The sequence below is a fragment of the Sphaerodactylus townsendi genome, linkage group LG09, assembly GCF_021028975.2.
Source record: "Sphaerodactylus townsendi isolate TG3544 linkage group LG09, MPM_Stown_v2.3, whole genome shotgun sequence".
Lineage (NCBI taxonomy): Eukaryota > Metazoa > Chordata > Lepidosauria > Squamata > Sphaerodactylidae > Sphaerodactylus > Sphaerodactylus townsendi.
In genome coordinates this window covers 78,399,230-78,420,416 of record NC_059433.1, presented here as the reverse complement: position 1 = coordinate 78,420,416, position 21,187 = coordinate 78,399,230, and the positions used below count along the sequence as shown (strand labels likewise).

Genomic DNA, 21,187 nt, shown 5'->3' with positions numbered 1-21,187 from the left:
ATCATCCCCTGCCAGCATGATGCTGGCAGGGGATGATGGGAACTGTAGCCCATAACATCTGGTGGCCCGCGAGTTTGACACCTATGATTCAGGAGGATGCTGGCACAGCTGGGAGCATTCCTGGGGGTTTAGCAGACGCATAGCGCCAAAGGAAGGAGGGAAGGAGGGGCGGGCAGGCTGTTGCGAACTCTTTCAACAATGCAATAGTTTGCAATGCCAAACCACCTCCAACCCACTCCTGCTTTGCAAACCCTCTGAGGTTGCCACAAGTCAGCTGTGCCTTGGGCCCCTTTCCACCACAGACAAGTCAGTCAGACATGCACCAGTCCCCCCTTCCCTAGCTTCCCCCCTGGTCGAGCTCCGCGCCTTCCTGCGCCTTACCGGGTCGTGCAAAGCTGCGTGGCACCGGCCAGGTAACCGGGCAGCTGCTCCCGGATCTGGATCTTGTTCCGCAGCGCCGCTTGGCAGAAAGTGCCGTCCAGCAAAACTTGGAAGGGCTCCCGGAAGCCGAAGTTGAATTTGTAGAAGCCCATGTGCTTTTTGGCATGCTTCTGCCGCTTGATCTTCATGGCAGCTGCAACAGAGGAGCGCCTTTTAATCCCCCTCCATGCACATGGAAGCGCAACCCGGAAGTGAATGTGCCAGTTCACGCACGCGCAGTGAAGCTGCTTAAATGTATTCCTCCCCCTCCCCACCCTCCGTCTCTAAGACAATTACTATAATAGACTGCACGTTAGGGATAGCTAATAGACATTTCACATTGTGAACTTCAGCCAAGTGGATTGTGGCCCCCACATCTTCAGAATTACCAGTAACCTTTCTTAACCTTTCAATATTAGTGGGGTACTAGTGATGTACTAAGTTAATTTTTTTTCATTAGTGACAAATACAAACATCTATGTAAAATAGTATGAAACAAGAATAGAAATAATGTAAACAGAACAGATCTCAATTAATTACCAGTCTGGAAACTTAAAAGCTTGCATAATTATACAAATAATATTCGATGAAAGCATGAAGATACTCAACAGGAATATAATAATGATTTTTAAAAATATAAATATTAAATATTAATATATTTTGCCGAAGGTTTTATATTAATATATAGTTACTATGTAGTTACTATAGCTATATATTAATATTTCGAGATACTGTATTTTCTTGGTTAATATAATTTTCCATTCCATTTTAAAATCCTATTTTTCCCAACGCGATTTTTTCATTACTGAGCCTAAGCAAACTATTTATTTATTATATTAAAAATAATAAACCAAAGTCTTGTTGCACCTAAAGGTCCTGGAGCGGGGCCTTCTTCAGCTCCAGTGTAGAACCTAAGGAAGTTGGTCCACTGATAATAAAGTTCTTTTTTTAGTCAATAGGGCTTTTGCACACTAATGAAGACACCTGCAGGCCACCAGAAAGTTGCCACCCTCCCAGTCAATGTTATAATCGTGCAAGCTGTTGAGTTACACTGAGTCTTCCATCAGATGGAATCGAATAGAACTCCAGAAGACAGAGGGAGGGAAGCAAAGTTGCAATATTTGCACATGCAACTCAAAGTGGATTCTGCACAGCATATTCATATTGAGTTGCAATTGTTATAAATAAACTCGTTTACAATTATTCCTTTTCTAACGATTGCAACTCGTTATAAATATACTATGCGGAATCCACCTACATTTCCAAACTCCATAGCTATGGAATTACCCTTTGCGCCTGGCTCCTACCACCTGCTTACTGAGAAGTAAATCCACTTCATTGGTGGGACATTGGGACTGATAAGTAAATGTGCATGACAGGCTCAGACTCATTGGTACGACAGCACCCCACCCCCCCTTTCCTACTGACAAGGGGTGAACATAAGTAGAAAGGATGAATGAATAAACACGATTGCCCGCTAACTGACATCAATATTAGGTAGCCTTACATCGCTCTGCCTTGTGCGCCTGCGCGACAAGGAGCGTCGTTTTGCAGGGAGGAACTTTCTTTCGAGGACAGTGTTTCCGGAAGTACATTTCGTGGGACAATTATCAGGTGTCTTCCTGTTTCCTTTCCGGGTGGCGTGCTCTTTCTCTAGACATGGCGTCCCGCAAGGAAACAGCCGGCTCCTCATCCGTAGCCGCCGGTAAAGCGAAAAGCAAAGCTGCCCCGGGCGAGTCCGCCGTGAAACAAGTGCAGATCGACGGACTGGTAAGCTTTGGGACCGGGGAAGGGGGTGATGGGCTAGGCTGAGCCCCATATAGGAAATAAGGGAGGGAGAAATAAAGGAAGACTGGCCATGGCGGTTCCCAGGTGTATTTTGGGAGAACTGAAGCTCGCTTAGTATTTTGTGTACTTCTCTCCTTGTATGGGGCGTAGCTTGAAAGCACGCGATGCAACAGGTAGCTAAGCTGATCTGCCTCTATGCAAAGTCTGTGACTATCTAGTATACCTTTTCCCAAACCTTTTTCAGAGAATGGTGTCACTTTTCAGATAATGGTTTTGGGGACCGGGGGGAAAGGGCAGGTGGGCTAGGCTGAGCCCTATATAGGAAAGGCGATAGGAAGAAAGACTAGCCATGGCGGTTCCCAGGTGTATATGGGGAGGAATGGGGCTCGCTTACTATTTTGTTTGCTTCTCTCCTGTGTATGGGACGTTGCTTGAAAGCTAAGCTGATCTGCCTGTATAGCTAAGCTGATCTGCCTGTATGGGAAGCCTGTGACTGTTTAATGTACATTTCCCCATCTTTTTTTCAGATAGTGGTGTCCCTTCCCTATTTTGTTCTCACAACAGCCTTGTGAGATGTGTGCGTAAAGTACTGTCAAGGTCCTGCTAACGTGGTTACCCCAAAGGATTTTCAAGGCAGGAGACTTTTAGAGGTGGTTTGTCATTGTCTGTCTCAGCATAGAGACCTTAGTATTCTTTGGTGATCTCCCATCCAGGACCGACCTTGCTTAGCTACTGAGATCTTACATGATCAGGCTAGCCTGGGTCATCCAGGTCAGCACCCTTGTGAGGAGGGTTTGGGTAAAAGGTAGTGACTATCCCAGGATTTTTCACTGACCTTTTGTGGCTGAGTGGAGGTTTGAATCCAAGCTTCTCAAACTCTAAGGTGATATTTTAACCACTTGATCACGCTGGCTACAAATACCACTTTCGGTTCTCCAGGGAAAGAAGGACCAGGACAGATAAATTGTGCTCCTGATTCAGAATGGTTGGGTGGGTTGGCTATTCACTTGGGGTGCAGGGATGAGTAGCCCTACAAGGTGAACTAGGCGGCAAAATAATGACTGTCCCAAGGTTACCCAAGAGTCTTCATGGCACAGGTTTGGGCCTGCATCTCCCTGGCCAGATTGGCACATAATAAAAATAAATATAATAAACTATATTAGAACACACTTGTTTTTTAATTGGAGCTTAAATTAGGCATGATCTTGTTCTGACTGCCATACTGCAGCCCTCTGTTTTGTGAAGAAACAATAATGGAGGAACTTAAGAAATAATATGGTACTTACATGTAGAAGGTGGGAACATTTAGGAACTAGCATTTGGAGTACTTCAGTTGTCTTTAAACTGAAGCACACTTTATTCTGAAACAGTGCTGGTAACAGTGATAACTATGTGTAACAAAGAAAGGTTGTTTTATGTTGCTTCATATCAGGAATCCACTAGGAGCAACTCTAGTTTAATCTAGATTTACTGTACTGTGGCAATTCCCACCCCCTCCTGGTTTCAAATGTGATGGATATTTCATTGGCTTTGGATCAGTTTTGTCTAAAAAGGCTGGAGGTGGAAAATAGAAACCTAATTAGCATAGCATGCAATCAAGCATTGATTTTTCTTGTTACTAATACCAAGCTGAGATAGTAGAAACTAGATTCCCAGTACAGTGTTTTCTGATAGTATGCAATGAGAGAGGAATTGTACCAGGTCTTGACACACCTTTTTTGGCTTTAAGAGCAGGACCCAAAATTCTGACTATTGCTGCCAAGAAACTTGATGCTAAACTGTTCACAGTATCTCATATTTTTTATTATGTTTCTGACAAAAAGTGATAGAATGTGTAAAAATATATGACATAACTCTGTCATCACCAAAGCAAAAGACTAGCTTCTAATCTTAGTCTCACTTTTCTACTGTTTCTCATAATATAATTACTTCTTTGAAAAGTTCTATATAATTGAATATTAAGGTTACTGTAGAATGCAGTAGGTTAACAAAGGATCCACCACTGCTGAATTGTTAAAAGTTAGCATATGAACAAGCAATGTCATAAATACATGTATTTTTATGTTGTACAGCAAAAAAAAATCTGATATGAAAATGGTAAATAAGCACTGTGTTTCCACTGTGGATCACAGAGAGAATAAAATAATGTAACCGATAGGCTGGTGTGTGAACCTAGGGAGCAGCATTTGGGACGTGGGATTAAGAGCTCATGTACATCTAATCTGGAGGAACCGGGTTTGATTCTGAGTTCTGCTGCCACAGGCTGTGGAAGCTTATCTGAAATTCCAGAGCAGCCTGTACACTCCCACATATGCCAACTGGGTGACCTTGGGCAAGTGCAGCTGGAGCTCTCTTGTGGCTACCCACTTTCATAGAATTACGTGAGGGGGGAAGGGAAAGGAGATTGTAAGCTCCTTTGAGTCTCCTTGCAGAAGAGAAAGGGGGGATATAAATCCAAACTCTTCTTCTTCTGAAAAAAAAACTGGGTGTCCCAGTGAAAATTTTAGATGCTGTGGTATCTGGGATTTATTGAGCCCAGCCCTATTCTTTTGAAATGCATTGGCCATTAGCTCCTGAACTTCATAGACAAAGTAGGCATTATGAAAACCAGTAATCATCTGCCCTGTGTACATCACAGACATTTTTAAAATGGAAAATCCTTTTTTTATGTTAAAGGAGAAAAATTCTGTTATCCTGGTCATGAGACATATTGAAATAAATGTGTTACATGAATAGGAAGGTGGCTACAATTTCTTAAGATGATCCTGGAAGCTGAGAATTCTGTTGAAATTGTTTTGAAATTTGTGGACATTTCCTTTAATGACAAAATGGAAAGGGAGCATGCAAGAGAAGAAATCTTTAGTCATGCCTTTCCACCGTAGTTTTTGTTTGCAAGTTGTTTAATTCTGTGCAGGCCGGACTGTTGGGCTATATCCCTTGCACTGTATTAAGCGCTGTGATTTGCCGGCAAATGAGGGGAAGGTGAGTGTGTAAATTAATAATCACACGATGAATATCTCTAAAAGGACTCACATTGGCTGAAAAGAAAATTCATAAGCTTAACTTTGGTATCCTCAGGACCAGCACATGTGATCCTGGAATTGCTAATGGAATCATCAACTTTGGAGATGGCCTGTGACTCAGTGGTGGAGCTCATGCCTTGTGTGCCAAGAGATACAGGTTTATTTCCTAGCATCTCCCATTACAGGAACCTTGAACAAATCCTAGTCTGCAGAAAGCTTGGAGAGTTCCCATCAGTCTGTGTAATCACTGCTGAATTTGGTGGGACAGTGGGCTGACTTCATGGCTGTTTCATAGATTTCTTCTGTTACTTGTTCCATTCTCTGGGGACAGCACAACTCAGATTTCATTAGTATAACCTGGAAGACCTTGTAAACTTCAAGAGATAGTGAGTCCCTGCAACACCTGTGAAAATCTTGTACTTGACACTCCTCCAGTGACTTTGTATGAGCGAAGAAGCCAACATCTTGAGAGCCTTAGATATGTTCATTGAAGAAACACAATTCTGGCCCATAAGACTGGATGATAGGCAAGTGTGTGGACAGCTTCACAAGGACAGGAGTCAAAGAGGGTCATCAGCCAGAGGTTCCGCTGAGCAGGGCTGATGTGCCAGTTGTTTCACAAGGGCAGGTGTTTCTTTTCCACATGTTTTCTAGATCAGCTAGATCAGTTCTGGCAAAAGATTAAGGTCGCATGTTGATGTTCTTTATGGTGCCTATGTAGGATGCTAGGCTCTTTGTCCGTCCTAGGAGTGCTGGAACACCTCCCCCCTCGTCCCACCACATACGTTGCTTGTTGCATCTAATGATTGTTGACCACCTCTTATCAGTCAGAGCTGTATGAGCAGGTTCTGTACTTTATGCACGTTCTGCCTTCTATATGGTAGAAACGAGTTTGCTTGCTTGAGGCTGCCGGGGATCAGCAGCCTCCAAGAGCATGGGGTTATAACTCTGTTTAAATCATTAAATCAGTACAGGCAGACTATTTATTTTGTACTACATGTGCATCTTAAAATACAGTGGAACCTCGGTTTTCATTGCCTTCGGTTTTCATCGGTTTCGGTTTTCATCAATTTTTTCAGTGAAAAAATTGTCTTGGTTTTCATCGATTTGCCTCGGTTTTCATTGATTTGCAGTAAGGTGCAGGGATTTGTGGAGAAAAATCACCCAGGCAAAGCTGTTGCAGGCCGTGTCTGCAACTTGTTTAATGACAATGTCTTGCCCCATTTCAGACAAATCTTAGAAACAGACCTCTCTGGACAGCTTTCTGGTGCCACATTGGCCCACTGGCTTTGAAGCTGGTCCTATTGTTATTGTTTGTTACCGTTTTCAGCATTAAACACTATGTTTATTCACCAAAAATGTGTTTTTGGTATGTTTTTGGAATACAAGAGCGGATTAATTTAGGATTTGTGTGATTCCTGCTGGAAAAGTTTGCCTCGGAACACCATCAGTTTCTGGTTGCCCATCCATTCTTTTCGGATGGATTACCAACGAAAACCGAGGTTCCACTGTACCAGTATTCTTAATTTTTTCTCTCAGACGAAAAGGAAGGTGAGTCTAATCATTCAAACCGTTGAGAGATTTTTGTTGTTGTTTTGCCTTCAAGTTGCTGCTGACCCTGTTTTCAAGGCAAGAGATGTTCAGAGATGGTTTACTATTCCCGGCCTCCACATCACTCCCCTGGAATTTCTTGGAGGACTCCCATCCAAATACTCGCCGGGGTCGAAATTGAGAGTTTGTGCCTGGCGCGAGGTCACCCAAAGCATAGAGTCATACCTGGGTGTCCCAGATGCTACTTACCACTACATCACACTGGTAATATTTAGAGAGTCCCAAGTAGTATCTCAAGGACTTCTGACTCTGGACTATGGCATTTGTAGCTGCTATGACAGTCCCAAAATTCTGCTACTAGGGGAGACCCCAAGGAACAAGATTTCAGGAGACATTTTGGGCTGTTGTGGGTTGAGAGAGCTGTGGAAGTCAGGTTCCACAGGTGGAAATGCTTCTATACTCTGCCTCAGATCATGATGTTAGTACAGTCAGTTGAGGTGCAGTGGTTCAGAAAATTGTATGCTTCCATATTAGGATATAGTCCCAAGTGAATATGAGAGTTAGCATTCATTTTTACATGCTGCCTTGGTCAAAACCATTATTTTGTGCATCCCATTGAACGCGGATAGCACCGGAACATTCACTATTGTTGCAGCGGCTAACAGAGCATTTATGGATTCATTGACTGGACATTATTTGTCAGCCAGATGTGGGGATATATAAGGGCTGGAATGGGCACTTCACGAATCTAAACGGTGTATTCTACTACAACAAAGAAGGTCCAGCATGTTGAGTTCTGTGGTGGAGGAATATACAATCTACTAACATCTTTTTTTGAGACGGAATATACCAAGGGAAATGCTGCACGGAATCCCGAATCCCCCCCCCCCCCCCCCAGTTACAGTAATTCTTCATATCGGTGAACTTACTCTCAACTTATCTTTTCAAAAGACCTAAGGGAGCTGCACAGAGGAGTTCCTTTTGATTCTCAGTCTGGTGTGTTAATTAGCCATTCCTTTCTTAACACACACCATTTGCTCTGATTGTTTTTGCTTCAAGAGAAATGGCTGCATGTATTTCAAACCTCACTTTGTGTTTTATTCTGCCCAGAATCAGTTCAGTAGCAGCCCTGGAACCTTTTGCCTTTCAGAATGTTTAGTCTGACTTCTTGAATAAGAGCATTCTCTGAATTCTGGGCCATTGTTGCCCTGTCTTTTTTTTTTTAGAAAAAAAACACACACACTTTCCTATCTCTTCAAGTAAGAATGATAAAAGAAAATAGCAGAGCATCATTACACTGCCAAAAACTATGAAAGATAACTACAAAGCAGAACTGAATCATAAAGGAGAAAATAAGTAACCTAACAACCTAGCCAAAAAACCCCAAATAAAAATCCACTGTAGTTCCTCCCACCTGCTTTGAGATAAAATCACAGAGACACTTTATAAAAGCTACCCAAAATAAGTGTCCAAGAATGCAATCCTATACACAGTTATTCTAGTCTTAAGACTGGAGTAACTCCCCTTAGGATTGTACTGTAAGTCTTAGAGACATTTTCCTTTGAGTAAGCTCCACCGAATAAAATGGGGTTTGTTTCTGCGTGGCCTTGGCCTGGATAGTCTGGGCTATCCTGAACTTGTCAGACCTTGGAAGTTAAGCGGGGCCATCCCTGGCTAGTCCTTGTACCACCAAGGAAATCAGGGGCGGCTATGCAGAGGCCGGCCAAAGCAAACCAGCTCTCTTTATCTTTTGCCTTGAAAACATTTGCCATAAGTTGGCTACAACGTGGGCGCGCTTTACTCACAGAGATGTGCTTAGATTTGCTCTCTGAGCTAACTAAAGGGGTCTGGTTTTTGCCATCGAGTCACAGCTGACTGATGGTAACCCCATAGGATTTTCAAAGGGAGAGATGTTCAGACGTGGCTTGCCATTGTCTGCCTCTGCATCACAACCCGGGTGTTTTTTTGGCAATCTCTCATCTAAATACTTGCCAGAGTTGACCATGGTTAGCTTTTGAGAACTGACAAGATCAGGCTAGCCTGGGTTATCCAGGTCAGGATGAAGGGCCGTAAGGTTAGGGTCACAGGACTGCCATAAATATATGTTAAAAGAATATTTTATTGCTGTCATAACATATGAAGGATCTCACTATTTTTAAGAGAAAGCAGCCTATCAAACTAAGAAATCTGTCCAGATAGCCTGGCCTTGCCCACTTCAATCCACGGGGTAATCCTTGTGCTGCACCCATGTGGGTGCAACGGAGCTGATTGCCGCAGAGCCGTTGCATCCCCTCAAAGGTTACGTCGCTGGTAAACACACAGCTGCAAGGAACTTAAAAGAGAAACATCTGGTACCATTTGGTGTCCATTAAACTTGCGTCCCATTGAACAGTTAGCATCTGGCCGCCGTGTTGTGCTTCAGGAGTTGTAGATGAAATCCCGCCTGACAATCGCTCTTCCTGTTTGGAGAGCGAATTGGCAAGTCTCTTCTTCTGTATGCCGCTGTGGTTTCACGGTTGGACTTCTCATTACTTTTTTCATCAGACGGGACTCTCGCGATGTGATTATGTATGCACAGCCGAGGAGCCTGATGGATTATGGTCTCTTGGTGCCAGTTTGTCGACTGTTGCTTACTAGCGTAATGAACAATGTGTGTTTCCACTTAGGTTCGCAAAGCACAGTGGTGTTTGATAGTGATGTAGTTTCTTGGAGGATGCAGAGGGGCTGTTCTGGGTAGCAGATCCTCTCATCGCCACCAGCAGATACATTCTACTTTTTTGTAGGAGAAGAAAAGGCATGATGGGGTGCAAACAGCCTGCGTAATGCTTACTAGAATTGGAGGCCAATCAAATCTGAAGTTTGAGGTGCTTCAAGTCTCTGGTATTCTAATAGTCTAGTGGTATCTTAATCTTGTCACTGCTGCGAAGCGGCGTAGGATGGCTATTTAGTGTTTTCAGGGGTTCAGATAGGAGCTTGTGAGCTTTTGAAGATTTATTTTAATTTGATTTATATCGTGCCCTTTTCCAGCAAAGCATTGGCGTAGTGGTTAAGAGCAGGTGTACTGTAATCTGGAGGAGCCAGGTTTGATTCCCTGCTTTGCTGCTTGAGCTGTGGAGGCTTATCTGGGGAATTCAGATTAGCTTGTGCACTCCAACACATGCCAGCTGGGTGACCTTGGGCTAGTCACAGTTCTTCTGAGCTCTCTCAGCCGCACTCACCTCACAGGGTGTTTGTTGTGAGTGGGGAAGGGAAAGGAGTTTGTAAGCCCCTTTGAGTCTCCTTACAGGAGAGAAAGGGTGGATATAAATCCAACTCTTCTTATGCAATGCTGGGCTCAGGGTAGCTAGCAACGTACAATAAATACAAGGTTAAAATTCAGAATTGAAACCATAAATCCTAACCCAATGTAATACAATATAAGATGCCCCCTAAACTATGCTCTTACTCTCCTACTTACCCAAGACACAGAACTTGAGTGTTTAGTACCATCCTTGTTCTGCTTTCACCTCCTGTAGCAACTTGCAGCTTGGAAGAAGGAAGGAGAGCAAAATTTGGTGCACTAAACGTGGAAGGCATATCTCTGGGGAAACATGGATGTCTGGAAGGAGATATATGAAGACAGTTCCTCAAACAGTGATGTTCAGATAGGAGCTGCCATGGAATATTTGCAAGATAATGCAAAAGGAGTGTGTCTGCTAAACACGGCTTAACTTTTTGTCGTGTTGCGTCTCATTACGGTGGCACTGCTGTGCTGAACAATGTGGTGGGGACACTCAGAGTGTGCCGAAGAACCTGATGGATCAGCAACGCGGGGTCTCGTGCTCTGGTACAAGTTGACTGATGAACCAATAGCGGGTCAATTCCAATGCGATAAGAAGCCATGGAGGCTAGCTCAAGGATCTCCGAGGCTCCTGGTGGCAAACCATGATTCTCAATTCTGTGAAAGAACCTGGGGGATTTGGGGCGTTCATGCAATCCTTCCTCCCCACGTATTTGGACTCTAATATGGTTTGCTCATAAAGCAGACATCTTCAGTTAGAGTGCAAGGGCAAAGATGTGCAAAAACCCATGGAGTTTAAACCCAAGCTTGCTTAAACCCTTGCTTATATTTTGGGAAAACAACAAACTGTAGCTTGTAGTTCAAATAGGCTTGTATGTAAAAGGAGGGGTAGAGGTGGGTGGTAGTCTGAACCATGCCTTTGTATTGACCATTTTTTTCTTAAATGTTGCCAAAACCCATACTCCAGCTTTCTATGTTTGCACTGTGCATAAAAAGGCTTCTTCCCAAGAGCGACCGACAACATATTTTAGTTTTGAATCTGCTGCTGATGACAGCAACAGTAGAGACCATTAAAAAAATCAAATGTATGTTTTGATGGAGTAGCTTTTAAAGTCAACTTGAATTTCTTTTTTTTTAAAAATCCACTCCTGTTGCCATCTTTTAAAGTCAAATGGGATTTCTTTTTTTAAAAATCCACTCCTCTGTCATTCAAAACTAGAACTCATTCCTGATGCCTTTTGGGAACGAATCTTTAATATGCATCGTCTTGGGGAAATTTTGAATAAAGTTTGTAAAATAAAACAAGACTCAATTTGCGAACAGCAAGGGAGAACTTAGAAGCAGTTGGACATTTTCTGGCGAGCAGGGTGGTCAAGGTCCACTTTCCTTGCCTTGTTTTTTCTTCTGCCATCTGTCAGTCTTCCTTCTCTCGCACGCGAGCTGACATTTAGGTTCGCTGCCCGTCTTGTTTAGGTTTGGTTTCAGTGCGACCTTTTAGTTGTGCATCGTGTTTGATATTTGTGCAGTGTGGGGAAGGTCTTTGAAATTAATGTCGGACTCTCTGCTGTTATTTGAACACTGCTGGGCAGAGGCTGCTGCCACCAGGATCTCCGATTAGTTACGCATCTGCGTTGTTGTCCAGCAGCTAAACTTCCATCCCTCTTTTCAGCGCTGTGAACGGCAAGCTGGGCTGCTGGTCCAGTTGCTAGAAACCCAAAAGGGACAAGGCGTATTTCATCCTAGCGTCGTTTGTTTCCAGACTGAGCTTTGAAAGGCCTCCAATTGCCTAAGCGAGGACTCATGCAGTCAATGATTTAAACGTGTTTTCTATCTGCAGTTTTCAAAAGCCCCTCGAGGACGGGCCCTGATATCACAATGAAGTGCGGCTAAACTTCAGAGCAGCAAAAATAACGTGCTACAAAGTGACGTGGTTTTGCTTTTTTAAAAAAGTCTTCTCTGCTTGCTTCTGGAAGCCAAATAGAGGGAGAAAGCTGTTTTGTGGCTTTCCACTTCCAAATTCCAAAGAGCGTTCAAAATTCTGGCCAAGCCTGCACGGAAGGTGTGGCTTGTTGAAGGATGAAGTGGTTAACTGCCGCTGCTGTTGGCTGGCGTCACGGAATATTCACACGTGCAATCGCTGAGCGCTGAAGTTAAAAGAGTCCTCAAGATGGCATCAGCGAGAAGCTCACAAGCCTCGCAAATACCTGAAGGCTGGCATTTTAGATAGCGCAGCAGAACACGTTGCCGCTGTGCTGCTGACAAATAAACATCTTGATTCTTATTTACCAAATAGAAGAACATTAAGGGGAAATGGCAGCTCAGCTTCCTGAAATCCCAGTGTCGTGACAGGTTTAAGGTTCCCTAGTGGCTCTGCGGCATTTTGTAGAACAGTGCAGTTTAGAGAGGGCTCCCATCCTGGTCCTAATTTCTTGTGGGCGTTTTGATTTGATGATCAGACGCGGGAGGCCTGCTCATCTTGACAGCATGCCCTGCCTGCAAGATTTCCCATGCTGAGCCCCTCTTGTGTGAGTGCCTTGCATATTTTGGAGAGGTGTAGTGGTTGCAGCAATGGTTTATATTATTTTAAAAACAGTTGTTTGCTCCCTTTCTACCTTACAGGAATTTGAGGTGGCTTACAATGCAAACACAGAAAAATATATCCATTGGCTCACAACCATTTCAAACTACCAGTAGGCAGAACTAAAACTAAGCAAATGCAATCATGAATAAAACTGCCTCCATCCTGCCTCCTAGAGGTCAAGAGTGATGGGGAGGTTATTCCATAATGAGGGGATGCCACTGAAAAGGCCCTGTCTCATGTCCCTACTGGATGAGCTTCTTTGATCAAAGGGAATGTCAATAGGGCCTCTCCCTGTGATCTTCGTTTCTGAGCAGGAATGGAAGGGAGAAAACAGACAAAGATTGTAGGGACCCTATTTGAAATAACTGCTAGTGGGTAAACGTGGCTTGATTGTTGAACTGGATTTGATAGAGGACTTCAATGGACAGAAAGGGAGTGGTTTTCAGATTTCCCCTCACCTGTAGCAGACCTGATTCCCCTTTCATATTGTTCAGGGAAAACTGAAAACTGCAGTGGGCAAGGCAAAGTATGTTCCTCTGATGGGGATCCTTCTGTCACTTAGTTTCTTTGGTGGCATCCAAGCCATTCTTTCTCGGCCTAACCTGCCTCCTGGAATTACTATGAGAATAAAATAAAGGAGCAGAGAATCATGCATGCTACTATGAGCTTCTTGGTAGACGACTGAGTTGTCGCAGTTGGGTAGAGTAACAAGGTGTCCTCATTACATCCAGAGCTGAGAAGTTTATAGGTCAAGTTCAAGTCATTGCTTGGTTGTGAAAACCCATGGCTCCAGCTGAATTGTCCATTTCCTGATGTTCTTCTGAGTACACAAGTGATGCATCCAGTGGTAGGATTCAGCAGGTTCGCACCACTTCAGCCGAACCAGTTGTTAGAATTGTGTTTGTAAACAACCAGTTGCTAAATCATTTGAATCTCACCACTGGATACATTCAAGTGAAACTGTGAAGGGTGAGTCCTGGTTGCTCCATCCAGTGTCAGGGTTCTTTTTTATGGTGTTTATACTAGTGAACAAACTTCTGATGATGAGAAGGGATCAGAGCTGGTTCATATGTGCTGACGGAACTTTTTGAGGATGCTTACTCTGCACCAGAACAAATGGATTTAAAAAAAAACCTGATTGGATTAAACAAATTCAACAAGCCATTGCTAATTTAGGCTATACCAGTGGTGGCGAACCTATGGCACTCCAGATGTTCCTGGACTGATGGGAATTGTAGTCCAGGAACATCTGGAGTGCCATAGGCTTGCCACCACGGGACTATACTGATAAAGAATACATACACTCTAGGTACCATGCATTATTTACCTTAAATTCCACGACGGAAAGCTGCTGCTGTCAAGCCCTTGGTTTGAGTCTGCTCCTACTGTCCCTCTATTCCCAGCCTTCCATATCTTTTCCCCGACCAGTTTCCAGATGCGTCCTGAGGTTTGACACATGCAACTGATTGCCCAGTATAAGGAACTACATAAAGGTTCATTGTTTCGGAAGGCTGAACCTTCCAGAATGAGCTAGCCCATCCAAGGTAGTGTAAAGGATGAGAAACATCTGTTCTTATGAAAGCAATTTGTAGGTTCCTTTTTTTATTTGCCTTCCTTGACTGTGGGATACAACCCAGCTTTACCGGGTTGCCTGACTTTGCCATGTCCACTAACCTGCAGATTTAACAGCTCATTCCTAAGCAGCGTTATTCCAGATTGAGTAGGATTTAACTAGGTTTAGGTTGGAGTAACTCCACATAGAATTGCACTGTAACACAATTTCTCTCCACCTCCCCAGCATTTATTTGTTTTTCTTCTGAACTCGGGAATGTATGTCCCATTTTTTTCTGAAAGCTTGAACTGGCTAGTGTAGTGAGATAATTAGAACAGCCTTAACTAGTGTGCTTGAAAAGTAACAGAACAAAACAAACAAAACCCATTAGTTTTTATGGAGGCTTTTAAAGGTGTTTTTGAGAAGCCCTTATGAAAGAGAGACACGTGTTACTTTTCTCCCCTTTTTTATTTCGTAAGATGCCTCTCTCCTCCACCCGAAGATGCCAGCTCCCAGGGCTGTACTTTGTGGGATCGAGGGAAGAATGGAGCCCTCCCCTCAAATGTGTGTGTCTTCCTCAATCACGTAAATTAATCAAAAAGCTTTCCTTTCTCATGAGCTTCCCCGATTGTTGCCAAGAAGCAATAATGTTGATGAAACTGAGTGCCCGCCGTCTCCGTGGATCAAACCACTGGGAGTCCCAGGGCTGTCTTCCAAAAACCCTGCTTCGATAAAAGAGCCGTTCTTCAGTTTCCATGGAGATAAACTTGACTTGTGGAATGGGTGCTACGACACTTCCCATTTTTCTCATAGTTAGACAGTTCGCTTTTCCACGTTGCTTATCTAAACCACAAAACTTGATTCGGTTTAACCGAACCTTCGGTTTGCAAAGATCTGGTGTATGTCATGGTGTGATCGAACGAGTCAGAAAGCGTGATCGCATGCGGCATGGACGCCATGCCCCCTTTTCATTTATTTATTTATTTTTAAATCCCTTCTGGCCCTTCTGCCTGTGTTCCTGGTTTCACTGCTGCTTACACAAGATTAATCGCATGTGTCATAAAGGTACAAGCGGAATGGCTTTATTTCCTGCAGACTCAGTCACTTACAGAAGGAGGTGTGAAGTGATTGATGGCCGCGAGGCTTTGAAAATGTAGAAATGTCTTGCTGCTGTCATGTTGTTATCTAAGAAGTGGGGACCTGGTAAAAACTTCAGTGGCGGAGGGAGAAGAGGAACAAAGTGAAGAAGAGGATGGTTTCTCCTAATTGGGCTTCTCCTTTCTCTACCCACATTTTTCCTGCTTCTGTGGAGCCCATTCAGTTTTTAGGATAGCAGTACCAAACTTTCAGGGTATCTTTAGGAGACTCTCCTGATGATACCACCCAGGTTTGGTGAAGTTTGGTTCAGGGGATCCAAAGTTATGAACCCTCAAAGGTGTGGCCCCCATTTTCTATTAGCTCCCTTTGGAAACAATGGGGGATGGGGGCACCGAGTTGTGCCAAGTTGAGAAGTGCTCAACTCAAATCAGAGAGGTCATGGCTGGTTTTCCCTCTATAGAGTTAGTCCTGCCAGCTGGATGCAGATATTGGCAGATGGCTGGCTTGGGAGAAGCTGTGGTCGATCCCAGTGGGCTTCTTGTGTGGGGATGGTCATAGCTTCATTTCCCTCTTTGCTCAAGCGGAGGAATGTTAAGATGAGCAGAACAGCTGTGGCAGGTCTGTTTGAGCTGACTCTGTGGATCTCCACCTGTCTGCTGCCACCTGGAAGAAGCTTTATTCTGCAATGGGTTTTCTCATATTAAGTGATAGAATCATAGAGTTGTAAGAGACCACAAGGGCCATCAAGTCCAGTCCCCTGTCACACAGGTACACACAATCAAAGCACTCCCGACATGTATTCATCCAGTCTCTGTTTAAAAACCTCCAAAGGAGGAGACTCGACCACTCTCCGAGGCAGTGAAGTCCACTGTCGAACAGCCCTGACGGTCAGGAAGTTCTTCCTAATGTTTTGGTGGAATCTCTTCTCCATTACTGCAGCTGGCTCTGCAGACCCCAGTCCTGGAAAACCATCTGCTGACTTTCTCTCCAAGGGAGCTGAATGCCTTCAGTGGTGGACTTGCATGGACATGTAAAGGAGTATCCAAGCGGTGTACAAACTCCTTCCCTTCCTTTCCCACAACAGACACCTTGTGGGGTAGGTGGGGCTGAGAGAGTTCAGAGAGAACTGTGACTAGCCCAAGGTCTTCCAGCAGGCTTTATGTATAAAAGTGGGGAAACAAACCTGGTTAATTTCTCTCCGTTCAAAAACGGGGACTGCATCTTGAGGGAAATTTTAAATATAGATGAAAATGTTGTTTTGTGTTTTGTTTACCAGTAGTTCACTCGAATATGAGCACCTGGAGCTCTACAGCACTTGGGGTTTAAAATCTCTGTGTTTCTTTCCCAGGAACGCATGGATGCATCTAATAATAGGGTTACATATCAACTGCATATCCAAATTAACGGAGGGGATACCAAGGTATTTGAGCAGAAGGTTAATCTTCATAAAGTTTCCTTAATGAAACCTTCTCTTCCGTTTGGCAATTAGTTCAGCCTGAGCAGAAAATTTGACTCTGAGCTCTCTTGATTATTTTGGAAGCTCTGCCTGTGATTACCTTTGCTAGATTTCTTAACCCTGACAGGGACTGATCTCTGGTTGCTTGACATGTTGCATTTCCTTTCAGTCGTGGGCCGTGATTCAAAGAATCCCATTAAGGAGTGTGCCAAGAATTCCGCCCCCCTCTGCTTTTTGTGAGCAGGAGAAGCCCCTTTAGCTGCATTAGAAGTTGTTTGTGTAATTCCTCTGAGCGTTGGGATAGCCTGGTTGTTGGGGGAAGGTTGCTTTTGGGCAGAAACTTGGCTGGTTAATTATTTCATTCAAAGTCCCGTGGTGTGGTGGTTAAGAGCAGGTGCACTCTAATCTGGAAAACGAGGTTTGATTCCCCGCTCTGCCACTTGAGCTATGGAGGCTTATCTGGTGAACTAGATTAACTTGTGCACTCCAACATATGCCAACTGGGTGACCTTGGGCTAGTCACAGTTCTTTGGAGCTCTCTTTGGAGCTCTCTCAGCCCCACCCACCTCACAGGGTGTTTGTCGTGGGTGGGTGGGAAGGGAAAGGAGTTTGTAAGCCCCTTTGAGTCTTCTTACAGGAGAGAAAGGGGGGGATATAAATCCAACTCTTCTTTTTTGACCATCATGTTAGCTTCCTTGCTTACTGTAGGAAATCCAAAGCTAGAGCACCCTTATAATAGAATTTCTCAACTCTGGTTGAAGATGTCATGTGAAGGACAGTTGCCTCCCCAATTGGCGATGGTGGCAGGGGCTGATGGGAATTGTGGTCCATGAACATCTGGAGAGCCGCAGGTTGCAGACCCCTGGGATCTCGATCAGTGGTTCTCAGCCTTTAATGTCTTAAGTCCCACCAATCCCTCTGTCCAGATTCTTGTGCCTGACTACAATAAAAACAAAAAAACCAGTTTCTTGCCAAGAAAACATTCACATGTGAACAGGTAGTCTGGTATTACATTCATCATTTACCATAAGTTTTAAGAACCTAAAAATCATAGTAGTATTGTTGAGAGAAAATTTGAATGGCTTTAAAATAGAAACAATAAAAAAAAACAATTCCACAAGTAGTTGAGAATGTTAATGGTCTGGTTGAATATAAATTTTACTACTGCGGTAACTGTCAAGCACATAAATAATGCATTGAAAATTGAAGTAGTATCATTGAGTTTGAGGGAGAAGATACAGGAGGCTGAGGCTGGGCTGGTTTGTCAGAGAGAGACAAAAATACTGAATGACAGGAAGTAGATGTGCTCAGGTAACTCTGGGTTTCAATCCCAGGCGTGGATTTAAGAAACCTTTAGGACAGACCTGGGCATTAAACGGCCCGCGGGCCACATCCGGCCTGCCGGATGACCCTGACTGGCCCCTGCTTTAGAAGAACTCGTCGTCAAAATGGCAGCCGGGAGAAGTGGTGCGAGACTGGGATTATAAAAAAAGCCTCTCTTGGTCATTCATGCGCGCTTGTGCACTTCCCCCTCTTGGGAGCCCCGCCTTCTTACGCAGGCGCAGTGTCAGGAACAGACGGGGAGGATTGTGAGAGAGTTTTTAAAAAGCTGTAGTTCTCTCCCCACCCTTGGAGCCCTGCCACATTGCGCAAGCGCTGTGAGAGGAAAAGGTGGCGATGGTGGCGAGAGCGAGTGACTGTTGCTATGCGAACTGCCGCCGAAGGGCAAGGAGCAGGAAGGGCTGACTTGAACATGCCCCCTCTGGATGGGAGGAGGACCCGGCCCTCCACAATATTTTCTGTTTCTTATGTAACCCCATGCCCACCCTTGCTTTAGGCTCTAGTCTGAGAGTCAGAGAGAGGGTCATTGCTGATGGTCCCCTTGTTCTCAGGTGTTTCAGGACAAGCAACTGGGCAAATGGGAAAGATCAGTTCTGCCCATTCCTTTCATAAAGAATCCTGAAGAATCTGAAGAATCCAACCCAGTGATTTCAGGTCTTTCTCATGGTCCACTGTCTTCCTGGAGGCGAGGAGATGAAGGGAGGTGAAAATGTAACTCTGGCTCTTCTTCCAACAGTGGAGCTCTGCAGATGGAAGAGGCAGGAAGGGCATTTTCATAATATCCCACCCCCCACAAACCCACCTGGCCTACATGACTATGACTCCACATGGGGTGGGGCCATGGCTCAGTGGCAAAGCATCTGCTTGGCATATAGAAGCTCCCAGGTTCAATCCCTGGCAAAAGGATCAGGGAGGATATCATTTGAAAGATCTCTGCCTTAATGTCATTGCCTGTCTGAACAGACTGTACCCACTTGATGGATCGATGGTCTGGTTCAGGCTGCTGTGTGTGTACATGCCTGTGGGTCCCAGGAGAAGCTTTCCCGAGGCAGAAAGTGTTGGAATTTCCAGCCTTGCTTTTCACGCAGCAGCAGCAAGAACAGCATGGAATTCTGGGAAGCTGCACGAACATTCTAAAGATGACAGTTAAAATCCGTTGGTAGTGTTCTGTTCCCTCTCACACACACACTCTGAGACTGCCTGACTGACTATCTGAAAAGAAAGATGCTCTGTATATTGTTGTAAACCAAATGATATAGAAATGTGCTGTGACTAGACTAAAAGATATCGTAACGCAACCAAACTGTGACAAACCATTAGCCGTGCATGTAACTATTATTTGTGATACTGTTTGTATCTCTCTCTCAGGTTAAGTAAAGTTCTGTTTATGTTTTAATGAACTTCTGAGGTAAAACGGCTGGTCTTTTGACAGATAACTATTCTAATTTGACGTGCCGCACAATCCACATTTCTGCCCGCAACTTTGCTTGACCGGATTATATATACCAAATATACCTGTTGCCCTTCAGAAAGCATGTTGGGGAGAGGAGAGTTTGGGAAAGGTCTATGACCATCTGCAGTTGTGGTCTGGATGGTTCCTAGTGTAAATCTCATCATGATCCCTAACTCACTTGGAGGACTCAAGCAGCTGTCTCTCTCTCTGCTCCTTGTCTACAATACGGTGGCTCTACTGACTTTTTAGGGTTGTAGCAAGTGTTACAGCAATATACTGTCTGTGAAACACTTTGAACATTGAAAGCTCGGTATAAACGCTGCTTTGGTGATGATGGCTGAACACGTGAGGCTGCATTCTGTTGAGTCAGACCTGTGGCCCATTAAGTTCAGCACTGTCTACTCCGACTGGCAGTAGCTCTCCAAGGTTTCAGGTGGAGGCTTTCCCCATCACCTGGCACTTGATTTTTTTGACTGGAGATGCCGGGGATTCGACCTGGGGCCTTCTGCATACAAAATAGGTCCTGAACCTCTGAGTCATGGCTCCTCCCCTATTATTTACCATCTCGGCTTCCTTTCGAAACTGCATCTCCCCATATCGCCCATGGAGAACTCTTCGGTCCTCCAACAGCATGCTACTTTTGGTCTCCGACCCTAAGGACATTCGGTTGGCCTTGACCACAAGCAGGGCTTTTTTGACCCTGGCTCCATCCTGGTGGAACACGCTGTCAGCTGACACTAGGGCCCTGCAGGACCTTAATCAGTTCTACAGAACCTGCAAGACAGAGGTGTTCCACCAGGCTTTTGGTAGAGGCTACCCGTGAGTCCATATAAGCCAACTAATAAGCCAGTCTTCCTTACCTTGTGCACCTCCAACTGTGCACCCCTCCTGATAACTAGAGAATTTTTGTTGGGGTAGGACTGGAGTGAATTTTTAGGCTAGGATTGTATCAAATAGTGCGCTGTCATAGATATTTGGTTTTAATGTTAAATTGTTTTATATTATTGATGTTGTGTTCTAACTTTATTGTAAGCCGCCCTAAACCCAGCCTTGGCCGGGAATGAGCGGAGTAGAACTATAATAAAATAAAACAAATAAAAATTAACTGTTCTTATTTGCCCAGATGTGCAGTGTTACTTCTGGGGCAATTTGGGGGCAATTTCCCCCCTGATAGAGCTGGATATTACATTCTCAATGAGGCTGTCCTAATCAAGAGCTGATCTTTTAGGTTGTTCTGAAGATCATCAAGCATTATCAGGAAGAAGGTCAAGGGAATGAAGTGGTCCAGGGCGTACTGCTGGGGCTAGTGGTGGATGACAGGCTCGAAATCACCAACTGCTTTCCATTCCCTCAACATACAGAGGATGACGCCGACTTCGATGAAGGTAATGAGTTCCGATCACTCTGTGGGAATGTGACAAATTTTTGATGGGAGACGAGGTTTGCCTAAGGAGGAGCTTCCAGTGTGTAATCTAAGCCTGTTGTTGAGAGCTGGGATAGTGTAATGCAGGGGGTGACCTAAATGTTAGACCACTGTGTTGTACCACTGTCTCATTTCTGGTGGACCTTTTCTGGTGGTTGCAGGGATTCTGGTAAAGGACGTTGTTTTAGACAGTCCTTGTTCAAATCCAGAAATAATCTTAT

At 44.4% G+C, this 21,187-nt stretch overlaps 2 protein-coding genes across 2 annotated transcripts in view; one reads left to right on the top strand and one right to left on the bottom strand.

Annotated features, from left to right (window-relative positions):
* The window catches only part of UTP23 (UTP23 small subunit processome component), a 51,052-nt gene extending 50,430 nt beyond the window's left edge, over nt 1–622 (bottom strand). Inside the window, exon 1 of the mRNA XM_048508601.1 lies at nt 382–622. Within this exon, the coding sequence (XP_048364558.1) occupies nt 382–569 (188 nt within the window). The 5' untranslated portion in view covers nt 570–622. The remainder of the gene's footprint in view (nt 1–381) is intronic.
* A 1,414-nt stretch (nt 623–2,036) lies between these two features.
* On the top strand, nt 2,037–20,972 carry LOC125439500 (eukaryotic translation initiation factor 3 subunit H-like). Its single transcript, XM_048508600.1, has 2 exons — nt 2,037–2,190; nt 20,772–20,972. The coding sequence occupies exons 1-2, from the start codon at nt 2,080–2,082 to the stop codon at nt 20,970–20,972; spliced, it is 312 nt and encodes a 103-aa protein (XP_048364557.1). The 5' UTR covers nt 2,037–2,079.
* Nucleotides 20,973–21,187: the final 215 nt, after the last annotated feature.